Source organism: Canis lupus, chromosome 21, assembly GCF_048164855.1.
Source record: "Canis lupus baileyi chromosome 21, mCanLup2.hap1, whole genome shotgun sequence".
In the NCBI taxonomy this organism is placed as follows: Eukaryota; Metazoa; Chordata; class Mammalia; order Carnivora; family Canidae; genus Canis; species Canis lupus.
Genome location: NC_132858.1, coordinates 20,383,933 through 20,410,179, shown reverse-complemented (window position 1 = coordinate 20,410,179; position 26,247 = coordinate 20,383,933). Strand labels below are relative to the sequence as shown.

General features: G+C 33.8%; 2 protein-coding genes across 8 annotated transcripts in view; one reads left to right on the top strand and one right to left on the bottom strand.

Moving 5' to 3' along the window:
• The window catches only part of IMMP1L (inner mitochondrial membrane peptidase subunit 1), an 82,830-nt gene that overhangs the window by 29,560 nt on the left and 27,023 nt on the right, over nucleotides 1-26,247 (top strand). For 3 of the 7 annotated variants that reach the window (XM_072790993.1, XM_072790994.1, XM_072790995.1), the window contains exon 3: nucleotides 2,680-2,938. The exons of the other annotated variants lie outside the window; for them this stretch is intronic. In XM_072790993.1, the coding sequence (XP_072647094.1) occupies nucleotides 2,860-2,938 (79 nt within the window). In that variant the 5' untranslated portion in view covers nucleotides 2,680-2,859. The remainder of the gene's footprint in view (nucleotides 1-2,679; nucleotides 2,939-26,247) is intronic. 7 annotated transcript variants of the gene reach the window in all.
• Nucleotides 17,946-26,247, bottom strand: part of DNAJC24 (DnaJ heat shock protein family (Hsp40) member C24) — a 96,484-nt gene continuing 88,182 nt past the window's right edge. Inside the window, exon 6 of the mRNA XM_072791004.1 lies at nucleotides 17,946-25,647. The gene's annotated coding sequence lies outside the window, so the exon portion shown is untranslated. The remainder of the gene's footprint in view (nucleotides 25,648-26,247) is intronic.

The window sequence follows — 26,247 nt, the reverse complement described above, 5'->3', positions numbered from 1 at the left end:
TCTGCCATTAACTTTCTTGAACTAAATTAGGTATATGTTTTATATTTTAACTATTTATAGTTTTCTTTCTGTTAAACCCTTTTTATTAATGAATTTTTTAACCTACAATGATGGATATAATGAAAAGAATAATGGAAAAGTGAATTTCTAATAATTTATGAAATTGACCTTTTTTATTTTGCTAAAATACTGAAATACATTAAATGCTTCAAATCTGTACAGTTATTACTTGTATTTTTAAAATTTGAATATAAATAATTATATAGCACCTTAGAAAAAAATCATGGCCTTTTCTGATCTAGAAATGTTTTTTGAAGTTGCTGTCTATTGGATTCAATTAATGGTGACATATAGACCTAACTAGTCTTTAGTGAAGTTGCCCAAGATGTTTTTTCGTAAAATTCTATGCTTACAAGACTAAATAAAGCATTTTTGTAACTATAAAATATTGTTTTCTGGTACATAATGATCAGCAGCTTGGTTGGTCCCTTCTCCCCCATTACCCTTAAGGTAGAGATATGAAATACAGGTGGAAATGACAGCATTTTGTTCTTTTCTAAGCTTATGTATCAGATTTGGCATTGGAATGTTTGTTCTTCCATGATAACCCTCTGCTTTAGTATTTTTTTTTAGTTACGCAATTTCACAATTTAGGGTTATTGAAAATTTATGATCTGCTAATGCAATGCTGTTCAATTGATATATAATGCAAGCCATTTATGTATTTTATTTAATCCATTATATCTGAAATATCATCTTTTCAACATGTAATCAATATAAAATATTTTATTATTTTTTGTTTTTATGTCCTCAAAGTCCAGTGTATATTTTATACTTAAAGTGTATCTCAGTTTGGACTAGTCACATTTCCAGTGTTCAGTATCCATATGTAGCTAATGTCTACCTTATTGAACAGTGTAGCTCTAAAGTACTGCATATAAATATCATAACAAAATATTTTTTGCATTCCTCATTACTTTTCTAGTAATATCCTATTTAGGATGACCAAAGAATATTCACAGGCTGTCCTTGAAATTACATACAGTGTTTTCTATAGCTCTCTGACTGATACTAATGGTATATATCTGCCTGATTAATACACAAAATCATAATTATGTCCTCTGACTCCTGACTACTTAGATATTGTAATAGATATGCTTAAATATATTGTGATGATAAGGAAATAATGGTTAATATAATGGATGTAGTATGCTCCTCAACAGTTGTGGGCAAATCAAAGTTGTCAAATATATTTCAAGCATACCAGGGATCTTAGTTTTATAAGAATCCCATTGCATGCATGTCTTAATGCTTTTTTTTTTTTTTAACTAAAATTGAGAACTCCTCTTCTCATTGTAAAAATTTTTTGCATTGGTGTTTGTGTGATTGTATCTCTTTTCATATAAGTTTGCTTAGAGTTCATTTAGCTTTAAACTTCTTGACAGGAAAAAACTGAACATAAAGTTCTCTAGGATTCCATGCATTTTAAATGTTCTGTATATATTCAAATATAAGTAGAGGGAACTTCACTAAATACTTTAAAAAGATGTAGTTAAAGAACTATAAAACCTTGAATTACAATTGAATTGATTCAAATATTTCAAAATATAAAATGATCAAGATGATGTGTATAAAATACTGCTACTGCACCCACTTATGTGTAATTAACCTTGCTCAAGTATGGTTTCAAGAGAAAATCGTTATGTTATGAGATCTCTGAATTTTTCACATTTTGAAAATTTTAACACTTTAGGATTTTGAGGGAAATGAACTAATTTTTATGTAATCTAACTTTTATGTAGATATTGCGTAATGCCTGTTGTATTCTTTTACTCACTTAAATTTTTATTGACTACTCTGTGACTTCTGTGTTTAAAGTATTGACACAAAATGTTAAACTATTCTTTAAACAATACCTCTAGTTTCTTGGAGATGATAAATCCATCCATTGATTTCCTAATTTTATTATGTACACAGTCAATTGTAATCCAAGATTACAGCAAACAAGATGTTAATTTCGAGCCATAATCTATGTACATTTCAATTACAGAGCATGATTGTTATAGAACCACAGAATAAAAAGGAATAACATTTGTGCTATCCTCACAGGAGCTGTCAATAAAAGATGTAATAGGGGATTTAGGAATCTGGAAATGGCCAACTAATTTATGTGAATCTATTTTATTTCAGCTAGAAAGACCAAGCTCTTTTTCGTCTGCACTGCATATTGCAGAGCACAGGCTGTCTATAGAAAACCAGGCGGCTGCATATGGATAGTCCCTTGATATCATTCACTTGCTGTGTAATCTTATTATGCAAAGTTCTAATCTTCACCTAGAATGAATGCCTCTGGGTCAGAATATAGTCATATCAGGGTTTTTGAGGTCATGTTTTGTGATCCTTAGCTTATTCTTCTAAGTAGAGCTGGGATTTAAAGGGTATTCCCCAGACGCTAGCAGAGATAGACAGCAGAACCTGCTGCCTTTTTGGAAGACAAGACCAACATGAGGTCCCTGGTAGGATTAAACTTGATTTGTAGCTGTAGGATTTTTTAACAGATGTATTATTGGACAGGGAATAGGGGGCCACCAGCACAGCAAAATTGAATCACGACTGGCATTCTCAGGGAGTTTGCTGCCTTCTAAAACAGCAGCTGCATGTGGATTTGACTTCTTTCAGGTGAAGCGACTTCCAGTCATTTGGAAAGGATGGGATGAAAAGGAACCTTGGTGATAATTTTGATGTCTGCAAGATTTAGTACCAGTGTAATGGGATTATCGGTAACACCTTCACTGCAGAAAAAGCCACCTGGCGCTATAACTGGCAGCAACTGAGAACTAATCCTTTCCCATCTCTTGGATGTCATTCATGAAGCTCAAAGCGATTTCTACCCCGCTAACTGTGATTAATTTTATAAACAACAACAACAAAAAATCAGGTGATCAAGGCAAAGAATATGCTTTTTATTAATTATTTTTAATATTTATCCTAATTATAATCTATATGACTTATAAATTATGTAAGACATACATAAACTATATGTTAAGACTTAAAATTTATTAAAATATTCAAATAAAAAAGTTGGTTTTTAATGTCTTTTATACTTTTTCCAGTTAAATGACAATGTATTTACTATTTATAAAGTATTATTTTTGAGATTAAATATTATTTAAATACTTTTTCTTTTAGATATAAGGTCATTATCAATAAATTAATCAAAATGTCTGTAAGTGTAAGGAACTGAAATAACTTGTTTTGTCATACATTTTACCTGTTTCTGACTGCTTTGATTGTTGCTGATTAAATGTTTTTTTAGTGAGTAAAATCTTTAATGATATAAAAATATATAGACATATTTTTGATAATTAATGTAACGTTAGCTCAAACTGATGAAAAGAGCTTTTAGTGTAAGTGTATGGTCTTGATAGATAAAAGTCCTAAAATAGTTAATATTAATACTGAATTGATGATTTTTTAAAATCAGAAATTCTTAGTGAAAGTTTTCCTTCAGCAAGTAAAGGTTTAGTTGTTAATTGCTCTAGAATCATGTATTAGTTAATTAAGGTTTTTTTTAAGCATTTTATTTCAACTAAAAACTTTATCAAGTATTTTGTTTAGAGGTGTTAATTATTTTTATATTCTTCTCCTACATGGTCCAGAATAAACTGAAGGAAAATGAAGTGAAATTATCCCATCAGTCACCCAAACAGTATGCAACATAACTGCCAAGACTAGAAAAGATAATTAGTGTTGTCAGTGTTATGATCCTAGAGTACTTACTTTTAAAATATTTATTCATAGAACTTGATTTTTATCTTGTTGGTTTAGTAGCTTTATATTTAAAAATAGATTATAAAACCTTAATCTTAATGTTTTTAAACTTCAAATTTTAACTATAGGTGAATAAAATAATTTGTGCAATTATAAGAATTATTAAAATGTAATCATCCATTATACACAATGCATTGATTTACTTGTAGCCTCTGTTTATGTATAGTACCTTTTATTCTTCTATATAGATGTTTATCAGAAAAAACAGTAAATATAAGAAATTTATGTAGAGATCTTTGGTCAAACCTACCTAGCAAACTTGTCATTATTAATGGATTTTGTTTTAACTGGTTCCAAGCTATTATATTCCAAAATGTGTTTCTTCATTTGTTGTCACATTTTAAATGAATGGGTGAGAAAGCTTAACAGTATGTTTACTGAACTGTATTATGTTAGTTTGTAAAGGATTTCTTTAGCCTTCTATTTATATTTTTACTTTTTTATTTATATTTTTTCTGTTTGAAATTGTGTTCATTTAAAATTCTGTCACAATGAATAGATCTATCCATGAAATAAGTGGACTAAATTCCTTTTATCTTTATAATATAATCACTTGTATTTTAAATATAAAATTTTTGGTTTATGTGTAATTTCAGATTATTTTGCCAGGTAGTGTATTGTCTCAGGGTAACTTTTTCTGGTAGTTAATAGTATTTTATAATTATTTCCTAAAAGTAACTTTCAAAATAATTTGTCTCAAAGCTTTATTAAACATAGTCAATATTTACTTTTTTGCTTTTTATTCAGCTGTTTATTGAATGGCTCTTGAGAGTTAGTTTTATTCCTTCTCCATCTTAGGCATTATTTGATTAGAGATGGTTATTTCCTTTCAAAAGCCCCAAATTCATCTTAATTAAATTCACTATAAACATATAAAGTCTTCTCAATGATGTACATTATTTTCAGGTAGATTGAAGATTAATTTAATACTGTATTGATAACTTATGAGAAATGTAACTCATCTTTGAAAGCTACAGATACTAAATTTATTGGCACAGTGACTAATGACGTCAAGAAGGTGAAGGGAGGTGATTTTAGAGATAAGAGAAAGAGAGATAGACTGAGAGAAATAAGAAATTTTTAAAAAGGAGTTAAGTCAGATGTACAAAAGCAGTATGGGAATAAGGAATTCTTGATTATTTGAGATTCTGAATTTTTTTTTGACAACTAATAAGACTCTTTCTTAAGGGTCATACATGAACTGTATACTGGCACAGTGACAGCTCGTCTGTGATAAAGCTAAATGATACTCTTGCATCTGAATGAATACCCTTCAACTATTGCACATACAACTTGTATATTGTTCTGAAATCAGTGGATCATATAGAGTCATTGGAGGATTATTGGTGAATGAATGAGATAGTTTTACTCTTTGAAAACTGTTTTTTGTTTGTTTTTTAGATTTTATTTATTTATTCATGAGAGACACACAGAGAGAGAGAGAGAGAGAGAGAGAGAGAGAGAGGGAGGGAGGGGAGGGAGAGGGAGAGGGGCAGACACAGGCAGAGGGAGAAGCAGGCTCCCTGCCAGGAGCCCAACGTGGGACTCGATCCTGGGTCTCCAGGATCACGCCCTGGGCTGAAGGTGGCGCTAAACCGCTGAGCCACCCGGGCTGCCCTGAAAGCTGTTTTTGTATGAGAAGTGTTAACTATTTATGGTTTATAAACATAAAATGAGTTTTGATTTTACAAAAAGTACACTTCAGAAAATAACACTTGATTAAAAAAAAAATCATTGAAATGTTAGCATGATAAAGTTTATCTGATGATGAAATTTAGAGTTCTCCCAAAGTTAGCATTCAGTTTAAAAATAATGGATGGTTGAATTTTGTCAAATTTCAAAAAATGCTGAGTGTGTCTCAGTGGTCTCGAATGACAGCACAGAGTTCTTTATGGGGCTTCCTTCCTGGGAGCTTATTAAAACTAGATTCTGTAGCCTTGCTCCCACGTCCCACAGATTCTCATTCATTAGCTCTATGATGGGAGCCTGGGAATTTGGATTTTGAATTAGGTTCTCAGGTTTTTTGATGATACGGTCATATTTAAAGCAGTGAATACTTTAAACCTTAAAGTGAGGGCAATTATTTCCTCTGGAAATGCATTAAAAAATAGGTTTAAATGAAATCTTCATAGATTATGGGGATCAGAACTTCTTAATTTGTAGTTCTAGAAAAATACCCTCTGCACAAGTCTTACAGTAGATTTAACATTATAGATTTGAACAATTCATGAGTAGCTCTGAAGGTGATTTTGAAATGGTAGGAATTTGAATTACTTTGATGGAGAGGCTGCTGTGTGAGAGTGAATTATTTAGCTCTTGAGCCTAGTACACCACTCAGCATCCATGTCTTAATGAGTCTATTGTTTTCTTCATGTCACCATAACTTCTATATGGGGTCTGAAATGGACATATATCTCTCAGTTATTTTATATATAATGATTATATGGGGAAAAAGTATTTTGTGTAGATATTCTTGAATTTGAGAAATCACAGGAAGTCTCAGGAATGTCATTCTTGTCCAAATGAGGGAAAATGTAGTGAAACTATGATGTCAGGATTTTTTTCTCCTTCAGATTTACTTCTCTTTTCCTTCCTTCCTTTGTATGGATGTGAACATTTCTTTAAATACTAATAAATTCACTTACTGTTCTAATCAAAACAAAAAAAGTTATGATTTTAATCAGTTCTTTGCTTATACTTTAAAATGAATGAATTTCTATATATTAGTAGTCTCAATTAACATTAATACTTTACTTTTTTTTCCCCCATTATTTTTTAAAGATTTTAATTTTGAGAGAGAGTGCACACTCAGAAAGAGGGAGAAGCAGATTCCCTGCTAAGCAGGGAGCCAGACTTGGGGCTCAATCCTAGGACTCTGAGATCAGGACTTGACCCAAAGGCAGACACTTAACTGACTGAGACACCCTGGCACTCCTTCCCCTATATTTCTGAAACAATGCTTTCTCTTCTTTTCAAAGGAATTCCAGACCTGAACAATCAGCTGAGGTTTTTTAAGTTTGTTTGGATTTGTTGTTTTTTGTTTTGTTTTGTTTTGTTTTTGGTGATTTGGGGTATTCTGAAATCACTCTAAGGCTACTTCCATGATTAGATCTAAATCAGGATCTCAGAGTGTACTCCTGCTCCTAGAAACTTCTAAGGATAGAGGAATCTCTAGTTTCTTTTTAGCTTCTTCATCTTTCTAGGTGGCTTTCACATGAGTTCGACTTCTCTCTTTCCTGTGCCTATAGCATAGTGATGGACTTGGGAACCCACTTGTCTTATTTTGAGTTATGGCTCACACAGTTGCCTATGAGCTGTGCTTTTTTGGATAGTTTCTTAACCTCTCTGTACCTCAGTTTTTTATCTGTAAAATGAGATACTTAAGTTCTCAAAGAATTACTGTAAGAACTAAATGAGTTAATATATATAATTAGAACAATGCCTGGCACACGGCAATAATTACTATCTAAGTATTTGTTGTTGTTGTTGTTATATTAGTTGGTATTGAGGGTTTTTTATGTGTAGTGAAAGAAACCATTATTGCCTACATCCCACATAGTGTTTTCTCACTTTGTGTTATAGGAAGAAATCTTTTGATCTATAATGTAGATAACTGTTAAAAGTAGGTATCAACCTTGTGCCTTTATGCCAGCATTATATGGAGTGTTACTGTATTTTAAACAGAGCATCTTAAAAGTTTCTGGGGAAGAATACTTTTTGCTTCTTTTCCTTTATTATGTGACACAGTCGCAATTTCTAAGTTTTCATTTCTTTTTTCTTAGCTTTTCTATTAATTGATAGAGTACATAGGCTCCTCTTTAAAGGAATTTGTTCTTTAATGACTCAGTTCCTTAAAAATGTAAATGTGATAGAGAATAAAAATCAACAAATTCTATTTCCTAGATAGCATAAGAATTATTTATGCCAGAGTTTCCCAACTTTTTTCACAGCACACATGGAATAAGGTAAGTAAAATGGCACATAGCAGTAAATGATAGATGATCAAGGAAGGCTATGCAAAGCTTGATAAGACCATGGCCATCCTGAGAGCTTAAACATTACTGTGCTTCAGAATCACCTAGAGGACTTTTTAAAACAGATTGCTGAGCAACACTCCACAATTTTCTAATTACATAAATCTTGAATTTGGCCCAAGAATTTGCATTTCAAACAAGTTGCCAGATGATGCCCATTCTGCTGCTCTGGGGACAACACTTTGATAATTACTGGTTTGGTGTGTTGGTGTCCTGGTGTGGTAGGTAGTGGGTAGAATAATACCACCATTCCACCCAAGCTGTCCATGTCCTTAATCTTCAGAACCTGTGAATATATTATCTTACAAGGCAAGAGTTCCTTTGCAAATGGAATTAAATTGAGGATCCTCAATGAGGAGATAATCACAGATATTCTGGGTGGGTACAGTGTAATAATCACCAGGGTCCGTAAAAGTGGAAGAAGGTGACAAAAGAAAGAGAGTCAGGGAAATGTGACTGTGGAAGAATAGTCAGAGATACAGTGCTACTGGCTTTCAAAGTTGGAGGAAAGGGGCCACAAGCTAAGGAATGTGTGCAGTTTTAGAAGCTGGAAAAAGCATAGAAAGGATTCTCCCCTAGGGCCCCAAAAAGGAACATAGCCCAACCAACACCTTGATTTTTAGCTTAGTGAGACTCATATTAGATTTCTGACCTAAAAACTGTAAGATAATAAATTTTAAAAAATAAAAAAGAATTATTGACCTTTATAGTTGGCATATAATATTATATTAGTTTCAGGTGTATAACATAGTGACTCAACAATTATATGCATTACAAAATGGTCAGTGTGGTAAGTATAGTTGCCATGTATCACCATACAAAGTTATTACAATATCATTAATTATATTCTCTATGCTATACTTTCATCCTTTTGACTTATTTATTTTATAACTAGAAGTTTGTGCCTCTTAGTCCCCTTCATTTAGTTTGTCCATCTCTCCTACCCCCATCTCCTCTGGCAACCACCAGTTTAATCTCTGTATTTATGAATCCATTTCTGTTTTTGTTTTTTAATTTCTATATACAGATGAAATCATATGGTATTTGTCTTTTTCTAACTTATTTCACTTAACATAATACTCTCTAGGTCTATCCATGTTGTCATAATGGCAATGGCAAGATTTCATTTTTTTCCCCTATGGCTGAGTGTTATTTCATTGTGTGTGTTTGTGTGTGTATATACACACATATATATGCCACATCTTTATCTATTTGTCTTTCGATAGACACTTAGCTTGCTTCCATGTGGAAGCATATTTACAATGGCTATTGTCAATACTGCAGTAAACATAGGGATGCATCTATCTTTTTGAATTAGCATTTTTGTTTCCTTTGTGTAAATATTCAGAAGTGGAATTACTGGGTTGTATGGTATTTCTATTTTTAACTTTTTGAGGAACCTCCATACTATTTTCCATAGTTGCTGCACCAGTTTACATTCCCACTAGCAGTGTGTAAGGGCTTTCTTTTCTCTGCATGCTGGCCAACATTTGTCCTTACCTTTTTTGATACAGCCATTCTGACTGGTGTCAGGTAGTTTCTCATGGTTTTGATTTGCATTTCCCTGATGATTAGTAATGTTGAGCATCTTTTTTTTTTTAATGTTGAGTATCTTGTCATATGTTTGTTGGCCATCTATATGTCTTCTTTGGAAAAATGTCTACATTTTTAGTCCTCTCTATTTTCTTTTTTTTTTTTTAAGATTTTATTTATTTATTCATGAGAGACACAGAGAGAGAGAGAGAGAGGCAGAGACACACATGGGGAGACGCAGGCTCCATGCAGGTAGCCTCACGTGGGACTCGATTGCGGGACTCCGGGATCACACCCTGGGCCGAAGGCAGGCGCTAAACCACTGAGCCACCTAGGGATCCCCCTAATTGGATTATTTGTGGGATTTTTTTGGTGTTAAGTTGTATGAGTTCTTTATATATTTTGGAAATTCATCCCTTTTTAGATATATCATTTGCAAATTATCTTCTTCCAACTAATACATTGCCTTTTCATTTTGTTCATGGTTTTCCTTAATAGTGTTTCCCTCCTGAGGAGACAGATCCAGAAAATATTGTTAAGACTGACATCCAAGGGATTGCTGCCTATGTTCTCTTTTTAGGAATTTTGGTTTTGGGTCATAAATCTTTAATCCATTTTGAGTTTAATTTTGTATATGGTATAAGAAAATGACCCGGTTTTGTTCTGTTGCATGTAGCTGACCAGTTTTCTCAACACCATTAATGGAAGAGATTGTCTTTCCCGCATTTTATATTCTTGCCTCCTTTGTCATAGATTAATTAACCATGTAAGTGTCAATTTATTTCTGGGCTCTCTGTTCCATTGATTTGTGTGTCGATTTTTATGTCAGTACCATACTGTTTTGATTACTATAGTTTTATAGTATAGTTTGAAATGTTAGATAATAAATTTATGTTGTTTCAAGCCTAACTTTACAGTAGGTTTTTTTTATAGTAGCAACAGGACTAATACATCTATAACTGCTTCTCAGTTTACCAGCCTGCTTTATGGTGAGAGTTCACAATCTCTTCTCATGCACGACCTCAACTCATGAGACTGAGAATATAAAAACTTGGAGCAACAGCTCCGTCATTTTTCTACCATCAAACTGACAGAACTACCAATATATGAACCGATCTTGCTTTCCTTCTTGCTATGTTGGAGAAACTGTCCCAACTTCTATAAAAAGCCAATCTTATCTATTTTTGTTTGATCCCATCCTCTCTGGCCTTGATTGATTGATTGATTGATTGAATGAGTGATACATATGCACATGAGTGCATGTGTGCCTACCATGTGATGGATTTCTACAAATAAAAATATACTTGTGTAACTACTACTTGGGCTCAAATACCTGCCCCACAAATTTAGCAACTTTTCTGACCTCTCTGCACTGATTAGTTTTGTTTATATTTGACCTTCATAAAAGTGAGTAATAAAAAGGGAATCATATAACATGTATGGAATCATTATCTTTTGTGTTTGTCTTTTTCACTGTGTCTGTGAGATTTATTCCTGTTGCATATATTGGTATTTTTTCCTTTTCATTGCTGTGTAGTGTCCTGTTTTAAGAGTATACCAAAATTTATTCATTCTCCTAATGGCCAATATTTGGATTGTTTATGGTTTTGAGATATTATGAATAAAGCTGCTATGAATATTCCAGTATATGTTGTTTAGTGAATATAAGCATATCTTTCTCTGGCATATAGATCAGGAATAGTACTGCTGAATCATTGGGTATATATTAGGTACTGCCCAAATGTTTTCCAAATTTGTTGTGTAAATTTATTCATCAGCAATGATTAACGTTGCTCCGTATCTTTTTCAGCTTTTTGTATTGCCTGTAATTTTAGCTACTGTGATGGTTTTATGGTAATATCTCTTATAATTTCCAATTCCCTGATAAAAAAATGATGATGAATTTTTTGTGTCAGCCAGTTGGATATCCTCTTTTGTGAAATCATGTTTTTTTGCTTAATTTTTGTTAGTTTTTTAAAAAATGATTTGTTGGGAATTCCCTGTATATTCTGAATGTTTCTTTTCCAGACATATATCTAGACATCACCACATCTTTCTATATAGATAGATATCTCCCTACTTTTTTGCCTTTTTAAAAATTGTATTTTCAATATAGGGAAGTTTTTAATTTTAGCAAAATCAGATTGATCAATCTTTTAGGGTTAGTATTTTAGCCTTACCCAAAAGTAATGAAGATAATCTCCATTTTCTGCTAGAAGTATTATTGCTTTACTATTCATATGTTTGTGTGTAATCTTTCTCAAATTAATGTTTGTACTTGGTGAGGTTATGGGGTCAGGGTTTTTTTTTTTTTTTTTTGCCCCCAGTATGCCTATCATTGACCTAGCACCAATAATTAAAAAGAGCATCCTTTTCCCACTAGCCTGTACTAAACCTTTAGTTATAAATCAGAAAACCTTCTAAGTGTAGCTCTGTTTCTTGATTCCATTGGTCTCTTTGTCTAGATTTGCCACATATAATACTTTCTTACTGTAAACTTATGAATCTTGATATTTGAAATAAGCTTCTCCAGTTTTGTTCTTTTTAATGTTTACCTTGGCCAATTTAAGTCTTTAGTATCTCTCTCTCTCTCTCTCTCTCTCTCTCTATATATATATATATATATATATATATGAGTATGGTGTTTTCTACTGGACAAAATACTCCACTGGAATTGTATTGAATGTATAGACCAATTTGAAGGAGAATTGATAACATTGGAGATGGTTTGAATCTATAAATATAGTGTATCTTTTTGTTGTTTAGGTCTTCATTTTCTCTCAGCATTGTAAAGGTCTTATACCTGTTTCCATTCTTACGTATTTGATGCTATTTGGTATTGTTATATATGGTATTTTATTTTACTATCTTTTTTTAAGTAAGTCAAATATGGTATTTTAAAATTTTGTTTTCTAGTTGTTTTTTTTTTAAGATTTTATTTATTGATTCATGAGAGGGGCAGAGACATAGGCAGAGGGAGAAGCAGGCTCCCCATGGGGAGCCTGATGCGGGATTCAGTCCCAGGACCCCGGGATCACGACCTGAGCCAAAGGCAGACAGTCAATCACTGAGCCACCCAGGTGCCCCTTCTAGTTGGTTTTTGCTAGTACGTAGATATTCAGTGATTTTTTTCATACTGATACAGTATCAAGACACCCTGCTAATGCATATATTTATTTTGTTCTATATAGAGAAATTCGGTTTGTTAATGATGACCTTTTAACTTCTTCCTTTCCAGTTTTTATATCTTTTTTAGTAAATTGTTATGTCATTAGTTTACCATTAATATGATGTGGGCTCTAAGATTTTGTTATTGTTGTTTGTTATTGTAGATAATTCTTACAGGTTAAAAGAAGTTGGCTTCTGTTCCTAGGCTTATCCAAAGAAGTGTTAAATGTTATCAGAAGCTTTTACTGCATCAATACGGGTGGCCACATGATTTTCTTTCTTTCTTTCTTTCTTTCTTTCTTTCTTTCTTTCTTTCTTTCTTTCTTTCTTTCTTTCTTTCTTTCTTTTTCTTTCTTTCTCTTTTCTATGTACACCATTTGATTTTAAAATGTTATGCTCTGGTGCCTGGGTGGCTCAGTTGGTTAAGTGTCTGACTTTATTTTGGCTCAGGTCATGATCTCAGGGTTGTGAGACTGAGCCTGGCTTTGGGCTTCACACTGGGCATGGAGCCCACTTGGGATTCTCTCTCTCCCTCTCCCTCTGCCCCTTCCCTCCTTAAAAAAAATGTTATGCCAACTTTCTATTCTTGGATTAAACTCCATTTGCTCATGTTCTTTTTTATATACCATTGTATTCAGTTTGCTGATTTTCGTTTAGGATTTTTTATATTTATATCAATAAGAGAATTTGTAATTTTCCTTTTCTTTAATGCCCTTATCAAGTTTTGGTATCAAGGTTATACTGACTGCATAAAGCCAAGTGAGAAGTATTCTTTGATTTTCTCTTCATTTACAGAGTTTATGATTGATGTCATTTCTTCCATAAATGTTTGGAAGAATTTATCAGTGAAGCCATCTGGGCCTGGATTTTTCTTTGTGGATATATTTGTAATCATAAATTAAATTTCTTAGGACTATCCAGATATTTAATTTCTTCTGTAAGTTTTGGGAAGGTGTATCAGTTAAATCTAACTTATTTTAAATGTTAGAGTTACTAGGCTAATGTTTTTTCATAACATCCTTTTATGATCTTTAATGTTTGTCAAATCTCTAGTGTTGACTCCTTTACTAATCCTTATATTGATTTGGGTTCTCTCTCACCTTGTTTTCTCTTTGATTAGATCAAGATTTGCTAGAGTTTATTAGTTTTAGTAATTTTGTTAAACAACTAGCTTTTGTTTTCACTGATTTTTGCTATTACAAGTTTGCTTTTTTATATGACTGTGATATTATTTTCTTCTCTATATTTTTTGGTTTTTTTTTTTTTTTAATTTTTATTTATTTATGATAGTCACACAGAGAGAGAGAGAGAGAGGCAGAGACATAGGCAGAAGGAGAAGCAGGCTCCATGCACTGGGAGCCCGACGTGGGATTCGATCCCGGGTCTCCAGGATCGCGCCCTGGGCCAAAGGCAGGCGCCAAACCGCTGCGCCACCCAGGGATCCCTATTTTTTGGTTTTAATCTGTGACTCTTTTTCTATCTTTTTGAGATAAAAACTTAGGTCATTAATTTTCATCCTTTTTTTCTTTTAATGAAAGAAAATTTAAGCTATAAATTTTCTTATTGCTGTTCACGGCTTCCACATTTTTGATGTGTCCTATTTTCTTTATTGCTCAGTAAAAAAAATGGGAATTTTTAAAGATGTGTGTTCTTTAATTTCCAAACATTTGCAAATGCTTATTACCTTTTTGTTATTGATTTCTAGTTCAACTCTTCTTTTAAATATTTCAGAGAATATAGAATGATTTTGCAGTCTTTCAAATTTTTAAAATCCTTTATTTTTTTTTAAGATTTTATTTATTTATTCATGAGAGACAGAGAGAGAGAGAGAGAGAGAGGCAGAGACACAGGCAGAGGGAGGAGCAGGCTCCATGCAAGAAGCCTGACGTGGGACTCGATCTGGGGTCTCCAGGATCCCGCCCTGGGCTGAAGGCGGTGCCAAACCACTGAGCCACCGGGGCTACCCTATTTTTTTTTTTAAGATTTATTTATTTGACAGAGCATGCACACACATGCGCACACACAAGCAGAGGGAGCATCAGGCTGAGGGAGAGGGAGAAGCAGGTGCCCATAAAATCCTTTTGTTCTTATGAAATATTTCCTTTTGTCTTTAGTACTATCTTAAAGCCTGTTTGTTCTTTTATTGATGTAAATAAATGGTGAGTCTGTGTGGAATTTCTTTTACTTTCATATTTCTAATATTTAAAGTTTGAGACTAGGAAATATGTTTTTTTAATCTAATCTGACAATCTTCATCTTTTAATTGGCATATTCTTTTAGATTTAATGGACAATATTTTTTAATTGTCTACCATCTTAACGTTAATTTTGCATTTTTGTCATGTTTATCTTTTATTTCTCCTTTCTTGTCTTCTTTTGTAATCATAGTATTTTTTTGTCACTCAAACCTTTTTCTTCTATTAACATTTTAGTTATATAATTCTTCAATTTTTATTTTTTATATTGTATATTATAACATGAAGTTTTGGCTTTTTATTGATTAACTCAAATATCACTTTAACACTTCAAGAACTGTGCAAAAACTTAATAGTTTAGGGATGCCAGGGTGGTTCAGTCAGTTAAGCATCTGCCTTTGGCTCAGGTCATAGTCTTGGAGTCCTAGGGTTAAGCCCCACAGCAGGTTCCCAGGGATATTGCTTCTCCCTCTCCCTCTGCCTGCTACTTTCCTTGCTTGTGTTCTCTCTCTCTTTGTCAAATAAATAAATAATATCTTAAAAAAAAAAAAAAAAACAACCTTGATACTTTAACTTCATTTAACTCCCTTCTACCTTTTGTGCTATTGTTGATGAAAATAATACCTTAACATGTCTTATAGCCCTTAAAATATTTTTATTGTTTTAAATGGTTTCATTATCTTCAGATATGTCCTCTGAGTTTTCTTTGTTCTATTTTGCATTTGCCTATTTCATTTTGCTTTTGCCTGAATTACTCCCTTAGTATATATTTTATTACAGGTACACTGGCAAATTTTCTCAAAAGTTGTTTTCTGAAAATGTTTTTTATTTTGCTTTAGCTTTTAAGGAATTTTTCACTGAATATAGACTTACAGATTGGTACTTTCAGCACTCTAAAGATGACATTGCATTTTTTCTGGTTTCCATTTTTCTTAGAAAAATTTAGCCATTCCATTCTGTTGAACATACAGATTTATTCATCTAAAAATAAAGTGGTCTATGTTTCTGACCACTTTTAAACTTTTCTCTTTGTCCTTTTTTGAAGACTTTTATTAGCAGTTTAAGATTTACAGCAAAATTGAGGGGAAGGTACAAAGATTTCACATGTACTCCCTGTTCCAGCACATGCATGACCATGCCCGTTATTAACTTCCCCCTCCAGAATGATACATTTGTTTTAGGTGATGAACCTACATTAACATATCATAATCACTCAAAGTTTACATTCTTGATTTTGTATATTTTGTGACCTTACACAAATGTATAATGACTTGTATCCATCATTATAGTATCGTAGAATTTTCACAAGCCCTAAAATCCTCTGTTCTCTGCCTGTCCATCCCTCCTTCCAATCCCTGGCAATCCCTAGTGTTTTTACTGTCTTCACAATTTTGCCTTCTCAATGTCTTAATTTCAGTAGTTTTACTTTACTATACGGTGCCTGAATGTATTTTGTTTCTTTTGTATTTATATTGTTTAGAGTTTGCTAAGTTTCTTGAATTTGTGAATTAATGTCTTTTATCAGTTTTGGAAAGTTCTCTACCAGTATTTCTTGAAAATATTGCTCTGTCCTATTCTCATTTTCTTTAGATCTGTGATTACACTTGTTTCCTGTATTGTCCACCTGTTTTCCTCTCTGTGCTTCAGTCTGATTACTCTCTCCCAACTTGCCTTCAAGTGTACTGTCTTCTAAATTAGGCTGAGTCTAATCCACTAGTAAATGTAATGAATTTTAAATTGTATTTATTTTATTCTGTGGTTTTGTGTTATGTAGAATTTTCACTGATTTTTTTTAAATAAAGATCTTATTTATTTATTCATGAGAGACACACAGAGAGAGAGGCAGAGACACAGGCAGAGGGAGAAGCAGGCTCCATGCAGAGAGCCTGATGTGGGACTCGATCCCGGGTCTCCAGGATCAGGCCCTGGGCTTAAGGTGGCGCTAAACCGCTGAGCCACCCAGGCTGCCCTTCACTTGATTTTTTAAATAGTTTTATTCTCTGTTCAGCTTCACCATCTTTTCTCCCATTTTTTGAATGTTAGAGTTATTTTCATCTTCGTATTAGTATCAATATCTGAATCACCTGTTTTTTCTGTTGTATATTTTTTTCTGTTGGCTTTCAGTCATTTTGTTCCTATTTTATAACATGCTTTGATTGAATGTAGTCACTTGGTCATATTTTATAGCATGCTTATAATCATTTGTTGAATTAAATGAAAAATTGTAATAACCCAATTTAAAAAACTGTCAGGGAGTTGAATAGACATTTCTCCAGAGAAGATATATAAATTGCCAATAGACACATGGAAAAACTGCTCAGCATCGGTAGTTATTAGGGAAGTGCCAATCAAAGCCACCATGAGATACTACTTCACTCTCACTAGGATGGCTCTAATCAAAATGTGGACAATAACAAGTGGTATTGGCAAGAATGTGGGGAAATTGGACCCTTATACATTGCTAGTGAAAATATAAAATGGTGCAGCCTCTTGGAAAATGGTTTGGCAGTTTTTCAAAAACTTAAATGCAGCATTTTCATGGGACTCAGCATTTCTATTCATAGATATATATCTGAAAGAATTGAAAACATGTGACCACATAAAACCTGTACACAAGTGTTTATAGGATATTCTTCATAATAACCAAAAAGTGAAAACAATCCAAATTGTCCATCCGCTGATGAAAGGATAAGAAAAATGATGCATCCATGCATCGAAATATTTTTCAGCCATAAAAAAGAAACAGTACATGCTACAGCATGCTACAGCATGTATGAATCTTGAAAACATTGTGCAAGTAGAAGAAGCCAATAAAAGAAACTCCACATATTACATGATTCCATTTGTATGAAATGTCTAGAATAAGCAAATCTATCGACACATGGTTGCCAGGAGCTAAAAGGAAGTGGGGGGAAGGAATGGAGAGTGACTGCTAATAGGTGTGGGGGTATTTGTTTTTCTTTTGAGATGATGAAAATGTTCTAGAATTAGATAATGTTGATGGATTTACTAAAAACCTGTGGATATAATAAAACTACTGAATTTCACACCTTAAAAAAAGTGACTTCAGTGGTATATGAATTATATCTTTTTTTTTTAAAGGCCTTCTTACTCCCAGGTTATAAAAAATACTGTAGCAGTTCTAAATAATGTTGTGTTCGTTCTATGAAAATTAAGGGGTTTAGTTTAGTTTTGTTTTTTCCCCAGCAGGTAGATAGTGTATGAATAGGTTACTTTAACCCTGTCTGGGGTTGATTGTATTGTTAAGGCTGGTCTATATCAGTTTTGCCCTCACTCCCAGTGGTAACCTTACTGTTGTCCTAACATGGGCAACCTTGGAGAGTCCTGATGTTCAGCCTCCGTCTCCCTTACTTTGTGTGGTTTTCTTTGGTTGCTGACATCTTTCCTTAATTTTCTAGCCTTTTATGTACTGCTTTCTGCTCATATTCTGGGAGTCACACACTGCTCAGTGGCAGTTGAGGAGTTGGCTAGCACCTCATGGAGAGATCGCATGCAGACTTGTGGTTCCTTCCTGTTTGCAGCTTGACCCTCACATGCCGTCTTCTTGTGACAACCACAAATTCCAACCGCTGTTTTGGCTAAGTGGGACTGCCATTTTCTCCTAAAATTCTTTTTTTCCTGTGCTGTGAATTGGCCAATACTCTCAGAGAAAAGGCCAAGTGAATGTGGAGCTTACCTTATGTTCTTCCCTTCTTTCATAGAACCTCACATCCTGCTTAGATTCATGCCTAGTACATCTAAATAGCTATTTTGTATATTTTATTCATATATTGTAATTGTTTTCTTATTTCTACCAAGAAGGTTAATCCAGTACTGGTATTGAAGTCCTCCTCTTGCCTCCTTTCTTCAATGTTCAGTCATCTATTTCCCCATCCTTTTTCTCCTCTCATCAGTTATTGCTCCTCATCATTAGCCTCTCTCCCTGTGGGATTTTTACCATTGGCTCTCAAAGCATGCTGCTATGTCTCTATTTTTAAAAACCTGCTCAGTACCATATTCTTTCTATTATTCTGCATTGATTCTCAACTGAGGGTGGTTTTGCATCCCAGGGAACATTTGGCAACATCTGGAAACATATTAGATTGTTACAAGTAGGGAAGGGGATACTGCTACTATCTAGAGGCCAGAGTTGCTGCTAAAATCCTACAGTGCCTAAGATAGCTGCTGACAACAAAGACTTGTCTGGCCCCAAGTGTTAATACCGCTGAAGATGAAAAACCCTGCTCTACTGTTTAGCTTGACTGAATAGCCAGACATTTCTAAAGAGCTGACTGTCAATACCTCTTTTTCTACATCTCTTTTTCATACTTTTAAAAAAGTTTTAACTTTTTCAGGTAATACTCAGATGATTTTTAAGGGTAAAATAGTGCTATAACACTTATAACGAAAATAGCAATATTTTCCTAGCACCCTTAATTTCATAGTTTTGGCCAGTTAAATGTAGATGGAATCAAGGCTTTTTGTTTTTGTTTTTTTCATGGATAAATAGACAACAAATTAGTAGTGATAAACTCTTAGCAATTTTTTCTGCTTGTAACTTGGACGTAGCAGCTAATGTTGTTAGAAAATAAATATCATCCTTGTTTAAGTTACTGTTGTTCTAGTTATCTCTGTTGTACCCAAGATTGCAAATCTGAGAAACCACCAAGGAGCCAACACCCATGCAAACACACGAGGGTTTATTTACAAGCTCGAGCTTGGGTCCAAGTATACCCGACACACTGGAGCAGGGACTTGGACCCCGAGGCTAAGAGGCGTAGCAGCTTTATAGGGGCCAGTGGCCAATGGGATTGTAACACACATAGAAAGTTGCACAGTCATGTGGGTCCGCACTCAGGTGGCCAATTGAATCACAATTTACCCTATAGTGACCATTTGAACTGGCCTATCACTCTGGTCAGAATTGGTGCGCAGTTTTGGCGGGCACAAGGCAGGATTACATTTTTATGAGCCGATTTCCGGTAAGGGTGTGCTCAACAGCTTGACTAGGTTGGGGGAGCGCCTTAAGCAATAAGCAGGTCATGTGGGGGTCATACAGGAGATGGCGGGTGTAGCACAAAATGGAGTTAGTCCTGCTCTGCTTGTCCAGGGGTAGGGGATTTTTGTTAAATTTCCTGGGTCCCACAATCTCATTTGCAGTAGAATACAGTCCTCACTGAGATAGGGATAATTTTTTCAAGACTTGTCATGTATGAAACTTGGTTTGAGCTCCAGAGCTCCAGTCTCATACACATCCACTTGAATATATCATGAATATATAAAATTTAACATGACCAAAACTGGACTGTTTTCTATCCCAAATATGGGTATGAATAAAACCATGTGGATAGACCTCCACTTACCCCCCACCCCAGTCCAGAAATGTGAGAGTCATACTGATTCTTTCCTTTCCCTTGCCTTTTATTTTGCCTCCTAAGTTTCTCAAATCTATTAATTTCTTTCCATTTCCACTGTCATCACTGTAGTGGGTTCAGGCCAACTGACCTGCCAGCATTTTTATTTCTGCTCCCATTCCAGTCCTTTCTCTACATAGCAATGAGAGTGATATTAAATTTAAAATTAAGTCATGTTACTCTCCTGTTACTTTACTTAAGGTCTTTCCATGGCTTCCCATTACTCTTACAATAAAATCCAAAATTCTATAAAACCTTGAATAATCTTGCCTATTTCTTTAGTTTCATTTTATGTCCTTTACATAGCACTCCAGCCTTTTTTATTTCCTTAAGCACATGCACGGTATTTCTTCTGCCCATAATATTCTTTCTATCCTGTCCATAGCTGTTATATTCTTGTCTTTCAGAACCTAACATCGATGGTATTTCCTTGGAGAAATCTTACCTGATTCATCCTAAAGGAAATAGGCCCCACCCATCAGTCTTTATCATTTTACCCTAATTTTTACTTTTGGAAGTTACTTAATATATTTATGTGTTTATTTCTTTACTTTGTATGTTTGTGACATCTATCCCAATAAACTATGAGCTCTGTAAGGGCAGGCATCATGTTCAGTATATTTACTGAGTGCTGAAAGCAGTATCTGGCATAGAGTAGAAGCTCAGTAAATATTTTTTGCATTCGATTGTTGAATGACTGAATGACTTTGAGAATACCCTTTTCCCCCTCCAAATGCCTCTTTTTAAAAAAGTTATGTTCTATAATAAAGGTAAAAAAAATAGTACTATACACATTTGTCTATACTCCATCTGGATTTCAATGAACATTTTGGTACATTAGTTTTCTCTATTCCTCTCTCTATATATATACACACATATATACACCTGTATGTACATGTTTATGTGTATAAACTTCTCTACATCTACCATCTCTCTCAGTAGTAGAAGTAAACTATATGCAAGTTGCAGGCATGACCTTCTTCCCTAAATCATTTTTTCTCTCCTATGAACAAGACCATTTTCCTGCATAGTTGTGGTATTGTTAAGAAATTTAACATTGTGGAGTGCCTAGGTGTTGCAGTTAGTTGAGTGTCTGACTCTTAGTTTTGGTTCAGCTTATGATCTCAAGGATGTGAGATCAAGCCCCATATCAGGGTCTGTGCTCAGAGTGGAGTCTACTTGATATTCTCTCCCCCTCCCTGTCTGCCCCTTGAGCTTGTGCTTTCTCTCTCTCTCTCTCTCTGAAATAAATAAATATTTAAAAAGAAAGAAATTTAACATTGAAAGAATGATGTATTTGATTTTCAAACCCTGTTCAAATTTCCCATTATCTTCATAATATCTTTTATTGCTTTTTTTTTCTTCTTTCATTCCAGGGTCCAGTTACGGATTTCATACTGTGTTTGATCATCATGTCCTTGTATTTTTTTTTTGTAATTAAACTGGTAGTCTTATTATTTTTTTCTTTCATTAAACTTATATTTTTTAAGAGTTCGAGTTGTTGTCTTATAGAATGATCACAAGGGATGTATGGAATGGATATATCTGATTATTCATAATTAGATTTAGGTTACACATTTTTGGCAAGAATAGTACACAGATGATGATGTACTTGTCATTGCATCATGTCAGAAAGCTACATCCTATCAGTTTGTACTGTTTATATTTGCAGCTAGATTTGCTCACCTAGTTAAGATAATGTTTGCCAGATCTCTTCATGTAAAGGTATTTTATTTCTAAATGATAAATTATCTACTTTAATGCTTTCTGTATCTGGTTTACCAACAGCCTTTCACCCAGTAATTTTTAGCATCTATTAATGACCCTTGCCTGAATCAATTATTATATTGGTAGTAGTTTTATTATTCCCTCTATATTTATTAGCTGCCATTTTTTGATAAAGAACTTTTCCTGTCTCCAACACATACATCTTTTTTCAAAAAATTATTATATACTCTAGATTTTATTTTAAACCTTTTTTTTTTTTTTTAATTTATTCATGATAGTCACAGAGAGAGAGAGAGAGAGGCAGAGACACAGGCAGAGGGAGAAGCAGGCTGCATGCACCGGGAGCCCGACGTGGGATTCGATCCCGGGTCTCCAGGATCGCGCCCTGGGCCAAAGGCAGGCGCCAAACCGCTGCGCCACCCAGGGATCCCTCTAGATTTTATTTTAAAATCTGATATTATTCAGTACTGTTATTAATTTTTTTTTAATCCCACATTTGGCCAGTGGGAGACCCTTTAAAATGGTTCTTATATTTGCATTTGTCTTTGAGCACATACTTGCTTTCTGGCACAAGATTGTTCTGCCCTAAACTATTTCTCCTGTTGGAAATGATATTTGGAAACAAAAAAATCTGAGTGCTGAGTGTGCTCATTACTTCTGCAGTGTCATTGCTTCTTTTCAGTGGTCAGAGCTAGGATGATATTTAATATAGGCAGGCAGACACATACATGCACATATTTCTTTATTTAAATAAGCGTGTTTTTAAACAAACAAATAAATAAATTTGTTTTTATACCTCCAGCTCATCTCTAACTTCTCATATTCCATATTTCTAGTTTCTTTCTCTACAATATGGAGAATCTTATTTCCAGTAATTTATTTATTCATTTGTAGTATCTGAAATATATGTAAAAGAAACAACAAACCTACTAAGGAAAGTCTAAGATGTCATTTACAATTCTTTTTTTTTTTTTTTTTTTTTTACCTTTGGACTCTATACTGTGTTAAAAAATACTTGAATTACTTCTTCTGTTTGGTACTTTTGGCATTTTGAGTATACAGATAGGCTTATTTTTATTTGTTTTCAATTTTAAAATTCTCTTTTTAAATCATTTTGTTTACTCCTACTTTTTCTTTTACTATGTAAAGCATTTGGCTCAGAACTATATTCACAGGTATATTCATCCTTATGCCTTTCACACTGTTCCCACCTCCTACTCCCTTTATAAATGTAACCATTTTGATTATTTTCTGGTTTACTTTCTTTTTGAAAAAAATTCTTTTTCCAGAAATGATAAGTTACTATATATAATTATTATACCTTGTCTTTTTATCCCCAAGTAGTTTATTTTAGAAATCATTTCATATCAGCTCATAGAACTCTTCTCCCCCAACGAAGTGTATAGAACTCCTTTGTGTGGATTTACCATAATTTAGTCAACCTGTTTTCTGTGTATGTGTATTTGACTTGTTTCTGATTTTGCTATTTCAGGTAATGCTAGTATAAAGAATCTTGTGCACATGATGTTTGAATTATGGAATTGTATTTTTTTGGATAATTCCTAAAAGTGGGATGGTTGGGTCAGAGAGTAAAATGTATATGTCATTACAATAGCCACATTCCTCTTCTTGGGGGTTGTCTGTTTTGCATACCCATCAGCAATGTTGCAAATGCCTGCTTATGAGAATTCCTTCATTAATATCAAATATTGTAAACTTATACAAATGAGGGGTTGTTTTTGTTTTTTGTTGTTTTTTGTTTTTTTTTTTGGCAAGTGATGTATCATCAGGGTGCCATCAGGGAACACAGCTGACACACTCAAAGTAGAATAATTTAAGAAAAGTTTATTTACAGAAACTAAAAGGAGTGTGCAGGTTATTGGAGAATCACCAGGGATAGCACAAGACCCAGTATCAGTGAATCTGTTTTCATTCATAAGCTTGAAGGGACCAGGGAAAGAAAGGAGGAGTTACAGGAACCTAGAAGAGCGATTACTGCCTAGCAGACTGCCTTTGGTCCAAAGACATAGCCAGACTTAGAAGATACCATAGGTAAGGAACCAGGAAAATACCTAACTCCTCCTTCCTTTGACTTCCTGCTGGAGTTCAACTAAAGGGAACCGGAGTGCTGTGATAGGTCAGTTTTCCAAGCCCAGAGAGTAGTATGAAGAAGGGTGGAGAGTGAATCTGAAGGGACAAGCAGAAGTTAACCCAGTGCACATAGGCACATACAGATTCGTGGACCTTTGAAATAACTGTAAACCAGAGGATTGCAGATTAAAGATTTAAGATTAAAAAGCTTTTTTTTTTCCTAGTAAGTCTACTAAGTGCCAGCAGTGTGTGGCTTATCTATATTGTATATGAGTGCTACTTTCCACTCTGAGATTACTCTTAAAAACTATCAGCTCTTATTCTCAGTTTTAGCATTTCTCATAGTGTTTCTCAATGCACTTGTAAAATACAAGACCAAATAGTTTTTATTCTCAGATTTCTCTCTAAATAACATCATAGCTCTCTTTTCCCCTTATGAAACTAATAGCGAAAGTAATATTAGATACTTCAACTCCATCCTGTTGCCATTATCTATAGAGAAGAAAAGTGTTAACTTCTTTCTTCTGATCACTTTAATCTGTTAATTTTATTATTTTATGAGACAGTTTCATTACAAACATTGTATTGGGAGTTGGGCATTGTCTGTGTCATAAAAAAAGGCTTTATTGCCCAATAACTTCTGAATGGGAGTTAATAACAAGCCTTCTCAGTGAATCAGAAGCATTATATAGTTACAGCATCTTTGTATTTTTGAGTATTTTTTTTAACCAAGTGGATTCTACTGCATAATCCAAATTTTAAATTTTGGTGGACTGTTAAGTGATTTATCCTCTAAATTCACTTTCTACCTGTATTAGCAACAGCTTCTTGGTAAGTGCCATATGTTTCCTCTTGTTTAATAATGTCTCCTCTTTAATACCAGTAAAGCCCATTTTTATTTTAGTTTTCAAATGTAATCTCCATTCCACTACTTTTTTAGGATTTATTATCATAGATTACATCTTCAGAGATAAGCTATAGGACTTATCCCACTTTTCCCTGATTTAATGTTGGAGCAAAGTAGATAAAATTAAGTTTATTTTTTCATTATTTTTCTTAAGAGTGTTTAAGACTTTCAATTTTGAAGTATTATTTTTAAAAAGCACTTTTTTGAGCTCTAAAAATTAATTTTTAAAGTGTACCAGTTATAACTGAACCAAATTCCTTATTTCTCCTGATGAGAGGAGTTATTTTTCATATTACCTGAATGATTTAATGAGAAGACTTTTTAAAATGTTACTGACAATTTCTTTTGTCCGTGAATATGACATTAACATGTCTCTTCAGGGCATCCCGGGTAGCTCAGCAGTTTAGCGCTGCCTTCAGCCCATGGAGTGATCCTGGAGACTGAGATCGAGCCCCATGTCAGGCTCTCTGTATGGAGCCTGCTTCTCCCTCTGCCTGTGTCTCTGCCTCTCTCTCTCTCTCTCTCTCTCTCTCTCTCAATTTCTCAATCTCTCAACCTGTGTCTCTCATGAATAAATAAATAAAACCTTTAAAAAAAAAGTCTCTTCATTAACCAAAAATCTCAGCAGTCTTCTCATCATTTTGAACATTATAACCATTCTATAATAATGAAGATACAGAAGGTATAGGAGATTGGGTTCAAAATTCCTCAGATAAGTCTTCTATTTACTGTCTTCTTTAGTAGGCCCTGCGGATTCAAAGATGATGAGCACAGTAACTGCTCAAAGACATATAAACAAATGTAGAATAATAAGAGAAAAAGATACAAACAATATAGTGTGGTAATATGCGTTATATAATCAGTGTTTGCCTAAGGAAGGTGAGTGACATAAAGCATAAATAATATTTCTTGGGAGGGTGCCAAGAAAGACTTGTTAGAGAAGGAGACAGTAAATATTTAATAGGTGAATGAACACTAATAAGTAATATAACACTAATAAAAGACATAGTTCTATGCTGTAGGCTGTAAAATTCTATTATTTAAAGATTACTTCGCAAGAAACTTAAGTACTTTGAAAAACAACTAATGTTATGAGGTTATAGAACATATATGGATTGCCAAGTGAATGATACAGTAACTAGAATTTATTGAAATACTCTGCAACACAGATTACTTGTCTGGTCACATGTAATCCTCACTAACTCTCTTAGATAGGTATTGGTATTAAGTCCATTTTACAGATAAAGACACTGAAATTCACAGAGGTATAATAACCTCCTGAAGGTCTCACAACTAAAATATGATAGAGCCAGGTTACAAATTGAGACAGAACAACTTTAGAAACAG